General features: G+C 33.2%; 1 protein-coding gene across 2 annotated transcripts in view; it reads left to right on the top strand.

The window, feature by feature from the left end:
* The window catches only part of LOC108909781 (probable cytochrome P450 6a13), a 12,458-nt gene extending 7,059 nt beyond the window's left edge, over window positions 1-5,399 (top strand). For both annotated transcript variants that reach the window (XM_018714205.1, XM_018714204.1), the window contains exons 5-7: window positions 664-1,176; window positions 4,834-5,085; window positions 5,158-5,399. In XM_018714205.1, coding sequence (XP_018569721.1) covers window positions 664-1,176; window positions 4,834-5,085; window positions 5,158-5,321 — 929 coding nt within the window. In that variant the 3' untranslated portion in view covers window positions 5,322-5,399. The remainder of the gene's footprint in view (window positions 1-663; window positions 1,177-4,833; window positions 5,086-5,157) is intronic.
* The last annotated feature ends 813 nt before the right edge of the window (window positions 5,400-6,212 follow it).

The following is a 6,212-nucleotide window of genomic DNA, read 5'->3' as shown; positions in this document are numbered from 1 at the left end:
AATAATAGTATATTATTCAACGAGCGTATAATGATGGGTATTATTCACGAGGTGAAGTTTACGGCCACGAGCCGCAGGCGAGTGGCCTAAATCACCGAGTGAATAATACCCATTATACGGGAGTAGAATACTATACTTTATCCACGACTACTAAATATTTTTGTTGAAGTTTTTTTTGAAATGTTTCGAAAAACATGGTATGTTAAGAAACAGATATACGACTCGCACAAATGAAGTCGCTGATGGCTCAGTGTAGATGCTCTTTCCCTTCCAACCGCGGGTCCCGGGTTCGAATCCGGTCTAGGAAAATTCACTTTTTTAATTTTTTTTTTATATGTACAGCACTGAATTGAAAATATTTAGTGGTTTACACGATAAAATTTTAAAAACGGATTGTTTGTAGCAGAACAATATAATATTATAGCTAAATTAAGGAAGCATCTGACAGTAGTGATTAATGACTCATTAATCACTGCCGTGATTAATGGGTATTATTAAGGTCGAGCAAACAGACGTATAATGGGTATATTATACAATAGTCGTGGATAAAAGTTTTTATTGTTGTACAATCATCAAACCTTTTAGTCTTGAGGACGTCGACACGAATGTTGTGGCTGTTAAAAGAAACGCGATTACGACTTCTTATCTTTCATGCGTTAACAGGGTCCTGTGCGTTCGGCATCGAGTGCAACAGCTTCAAAGACCCCGACGCCGAATTCCGCAGGATGGGCCGCAAACTATTCAACGAATTCAGCCTGGCGGACAGACTTAACCTCTTCCTGTCCATCTACGCGCCAAACCTCGCCCAGAAATTGGGAGTGAGGAACATCCAGAAGGACATATCACGGTTCTTCTTCCACAGCATTAAGGACACCGTCAGTCACAGGGAGCGAAACAACCTTAGAAGGAACGACCTGCTGCAGCTGCTGATCGATTTGAAGAATTCGGAGATGAGACTGAGCATGAACGAGTTGATTGCGCAGGTTTTCCTGTTTTTCTCGGCGGGATTCGAGACCTCCTCGTCAACGACGAGCCTGGCCCTTTTCGAAATCAGCAGGAACGACGTGGCGCAGAAAAAACTTCGCGAAGAGATACTGGAGGTGTTGGCGAAGCACGATAATAAAATAACCTACGATGCCATCGCCGAGATGAAGTATCTCGGACAAGCTGTTGATGGTACGTATACAGGGAGTTCTATATAGAACCGATCAGAATATTCGCCGCCTGAAGCATGTTATACAGGGTGGGCCATTAGTGTGAGAAAGTAAAATAACTCCCTTGTTACTCATAATGCAGATAAAAAGTTTTTATAAAAGTTGTACAGAATCAAAAAACCTAAAGGACAAAATTAGTGTGAAACGTATAGGGCGATGAGTAAAAACGGGACACGCCAAATATTACATTTTTTAAATGAAACATCCTGTATATTTTTAAACATGGATTTCCTAGAAAATTCTGTATGGCAATATAAATAGTTTATCATTTTTGTGCGTGCGGCGTTGCCAAGTTATGTAGAAAATTCTTCGAATTTTGAAAAAAAAACATGACCTCCAAGAAGTTCAGATACTTGGAACTAAATAATTAGATAGACTTATAGGCAAATGTTAGATAAAGGCTCCTATCCGCTAATGCAGCTAAACATTTCTTGTGTGCGAGATATTTCGTTTTGTATTTTATTTAAAACTGTGTTTAGTGTCTGTTTTTTGAACACTGTTGTTTTAAGAAAATAGTGTGAGGGAAACTTCAGCAGTTATGGATAAAAAGAAAAAATTGTCGAACTATTATTGTTCAGTTCATGGTTGTTGTTCATGGTCCAAGAAAAATCCAGTATTAAGTTTTCATCAAACATCAGACAACACTCCCTAAATTTCAAGAGGGTTGTTAGTAAGGGCATTAGTTTGCAGACACAATGAATAATTTTCTAAATTTAAATCACTGCAAAATTTTCCCACATATGTAGTACCACATGACCAGTGTTAAAAACTGCCTCTCCTTTTGATATACAACGAGAGTTGGCATTTAAAATAGGAAATGTGCTAGGTATTCCACAACGGATAACTTCATAGTTATAACCTCAAAAAATGTACATTAAATTATTAAATTGTAATGCTAGAAACAAACAAGGTAAACATAAATACTTGTATCAAAATTTATTTATGAAATATTTGAAACCTATAAAATAACGCAAAAGTCAAATAACCGCAGTTTAATAACAAAATTACTAATAATAATGGGAAATAAAACGAATGTTGTTCAAATGAATGTGTAAACACGAATGCCAAATTCAAAATTACCTTGTCCCGGAGCTTACCGCTTTCACGGCTTGGTGCGCTTGCATCTTAAAATTTATATATAAGCATTTTTTATAATACAATCATTTTTAGAAAGTTTAAAGTTGATTTTATAAAATTTTACAAATGGAACAAACACCCTGTATTTTATTGTTCTAATTTATTCACATATCGGTCCGCTTCAACTTTTATTAAGCATGTTCTATATCTAATATTGTTAGTTTTTAGGATATAGCAACATTTATGAATAAACTTAATTTTTATTATTTTATAGTATACCAACTAATAAATATTAAACTAATAAAATGACTCGGAATGATAAATTATGAACTGACAAGTTGACACAATGTGACAGTTTTTTCCAAAGCCATTTCGTGCGACCGAAAGTAATAAAAATTAGGTTTTTCAAGAAATGTTGCTACATCTTAAAAACTAACAACTTTAGGTGTAGAACATACTTAATAATATGTGACTAAAATAGAACAATACAATACATTTGAAAAATTTTAAACAATCAAGTTTGAACTTTCTAAAAATGATCGTATTATAAAAAATGCCCTTTATAAAATATCGATACTAGCTAATATAGGAGCCTTTGTCTAACATTTGCCTATAACTCTGTGTTTAATAAGTCAGAGTTATAGGCAAATGTTAGAAATAATAATAAAATAAAATATAAAATAATTTTTGTTCCAAGTGTTAGTAGTTGAAAGTTAATACAACTTCTTCAAGGGCATGCTTTTCCAAAATTTGAAGAATTTCCAACATAACTTGGAAACCCCGCACTAAAATGTTAAACTGTTTATATTGCCATATATAGAATTTTCTCAGAAATCCATATGGTTAAAAATATACAGGGTGTTCCATTAAAAAATGTAATATTTGGCGTGTCCCGTTTTTACTCATCGCCCTGTATGATTCAAATTAATTTTGTCCTTTAGGTTTTTTGATTCTGTACAACTTTTATATAAACATTTTTCTGTATTACTTTACTTTCTCACTTACTGATCAAATATACTTATTATAAAAAAGAAGTATGGAAAATTGTAATAGACAAGAACAACAAAACATGTTCTAGAGAAAAAAAAAGAACAATTGTTACAAGAAACACTTCATAAAAAATAAAATCTCACGCAATTTACTGTCCTTTTCCCTGGTAAAGTATTAATTGTCTGAAAGACAGTTCTAATGTTAAATTTGTTACTTATTCTTCTTTATTTTTTCCGATAATTCAGAAATGAATTGAATTTTTTTTTGTAGATGTGAATTCCTTTTGTTGTCTATTTCTTTCAACATTCTTAAAAACTCTTTCGACACAATTCCGGGGTATTTATAGTTTATTACTACATTTTTTAGAATTTCAATTCGTTATTAAAAACTTCACTTTTGAAGAAATCAATTTGGCTCTATAGTACCTACATTTAATTACACATTTTTTATATCAATGTAATGAATCGAATTAAAATTTAGATATTTGTTGTAGTGTGTTGGTTTCCTATAAAGACTTTTTTCTAAAGAATTGCTATTTTTTTATTAAAATATTTATTTTATTTTTATTTATTTATTTAAAGTACAGCTGCCCAGACAGATACAAATCCAATTAAAGGGCAGGAGAAACAATAAACGATTACATTACAAATATGTAGAAAATCTAATGTATTATTGTTTTCTGTTTTCAAAGTAAATTTAATTGTTGGCTCCTTGTTATTAATATTTTCTAGAAAAATATTTCTCAACGGGAAAAATGTCGTTTACACATCTTTTTATTTATTTCTTCAAAATAATTCATCACTTAGAAATGGTGATAACGAAGACTCCATTTTCCATTCCGACATCTTGTTAATATAATTCATTATTTAATTGAAAATATGTAGTTTTTCATTTTCTAATTTATTTTTGATATTATTCAAAGTTTTATCTATTGGTACATTAGTTAATAGACTAACCACATCAAAGCTTACCATCATGGGCGTAGCTAGGGCGGAGCAGAGGTGTGCACGACCCACGCCAGAAAAAAGATCTAATATTATCGTCTATCATACCGGCATATCGGCAAATCGCTGACTGTGTGACCTTATTTTAGAATGAAATCAAAACGTGTTCAGGTTTTTGAAATTTCATCCTGTAAGTTGCTGATTGTGAAAGCTTTTTTTTTTAGAGGCTCCATAGAGTTTGCAGCCCAAGCAAAGCATTCTAGCTACGCCCATGCTTGCCATTAATTGACTAGTATTTAAATTATTTAAAGAAATGTTTTGCAATAGATATTTAGTATATTTAATGACTGTCATCATTCTCTAGAATTATTATTGTTGTCATATTTGTGATATTAAAGTACATTTTAATTGTAAATTAATTATAAAATTTTTCGTGGTTTCGCACACAAAAAGTGAACTACACCCAATGGAGGATTGAAAAAATCAAAGCATGGGAAGGGAATTCAAAATTTTGGTACTCGTTTGCTTCATACTTTTTTCTAAAAATTATTATGCACAAGTTTCCACATTTCCTATTTTCTTTCATCTTCTTGCTATCCAAACTCCAGAATCTCTACGCCTTTGGCCTCCCGTGGCGACCATCACCAGAGTGTGCACCAAAAGCCACAAACTCCAGGACACTGGCGTCACCGTGGAGAAGGGTACCACCGTGCTAATACCGGCTCTGGGCTTGCACCACGACCCGGAATATTGGCCTGACCCGGAGAAATGGGACCCAGATCGGTTCAGCAACGAGAACAAGGACAACAGGCGACCCTTCACCTACCTGCCCTTCGGCGAAGGCCCCCGAAACTGTATAGGTGAGGAATATCGTCTATTCTTCAAGCAGTTTGACTTTTCTAGAGCGATATTTGATATTAATTTTCTTCCAGGCCTACGTTTTGGGCTGCTACAGACGAAAATAGCCCTGGTGACTGTTTTAAAAGACTACAGGGTGTCTCTGAGTCCCAAGACCATCCTCCCTCTAGGGGTGGACCCCGAAACCTTTGTGTTACACAACATCAACAGAGTTTATCTGCTACTGGATAAAATTTGAAGCAAATCGTTACGTAATTACAAGAAAATAATGCTGTCGTGATATATTTGATATTTTCAATATATTTTTTTCATTCTTTTTTCATTTTCATTCTTCGGAAAAAAATTGTATTTAGGGACGTAACTTAAGGTTCACAGAAAATGGCGTAATTTGTTTTTGTGTCAGTGATTTTAACGTATTTATAACTATACAATACTTTGCCTGGATAAAAAATATTATCAGTTACTGACTTCAAATAGTGCGTCGGTACTGTTTCGGCACTTTCCTGCCGGGCTAATAAAGACTAGTTTTTAATAAAGCAATGTTTAAAGTTTAAAAATGTATGGTGGATTAGGTACATTGAGGAGTCCATAATTCGTAAATCAGTTGTTAGCAAAAAAATTTCCCTCAACCTACATAGACAGACGAAGTAAATGTTTCAAAACAAACAGCACATGGGATATCCCTTACGGGCTGTTCTAATTTCACTATAAATGTTTACAATAAATAAAATTACTTTCTTAAAGAACAAATTTTAATTTTTAATTTAGCGGCGGTAAAAATGATTTTAGTGCCTAGGCAGTAAATGTGACACTTTAGTGCCTGATTGACAGCTGTTACTAAAATTATAGTGGAGTCAAGATAGCTTAAAATTACGCATTATTTCGAAATAATTATGGGAAGCATGGATTTTCCTAAAACCTTTTGAAATTACTTGGGGATGAGTATTAGAAAAAAGTTATAAACTTATTTTTGTACGCTAATTGTTTTTTAATTGTTTTTTTAAGAACATTTAAAATAATTCAATGAATTTTAAATCGAATTCTTTCAAATTGACAATATAGGGATTTTTGACGTTAGCCCAGTCGGGTTGTCATTTAACCGGGAAAAAATTAGGGACCACAATTTTAT

Source organism: Anoplophora glabripennis, unplaced genomic scaffold (assembly GCF_000390285.2).
Source record: "Anoplophora glabripennis isolate ALB-LARVAE unplaced genomic scaffold, Agla_2.0 scaffold392, whole genome shotgun sequence".
Classification (NCBI taxonomy): Eukaryota; Metazoa; Arthropoda; class Insecta; order Coleoptera; family Cerambycidae; genus Anoplophora; species Anoplophora glabripennis.
Note: the sequence above shows the minus strand (reverse complement) of the source record. Positions and strands in the feature narration are given on the sequence as shown.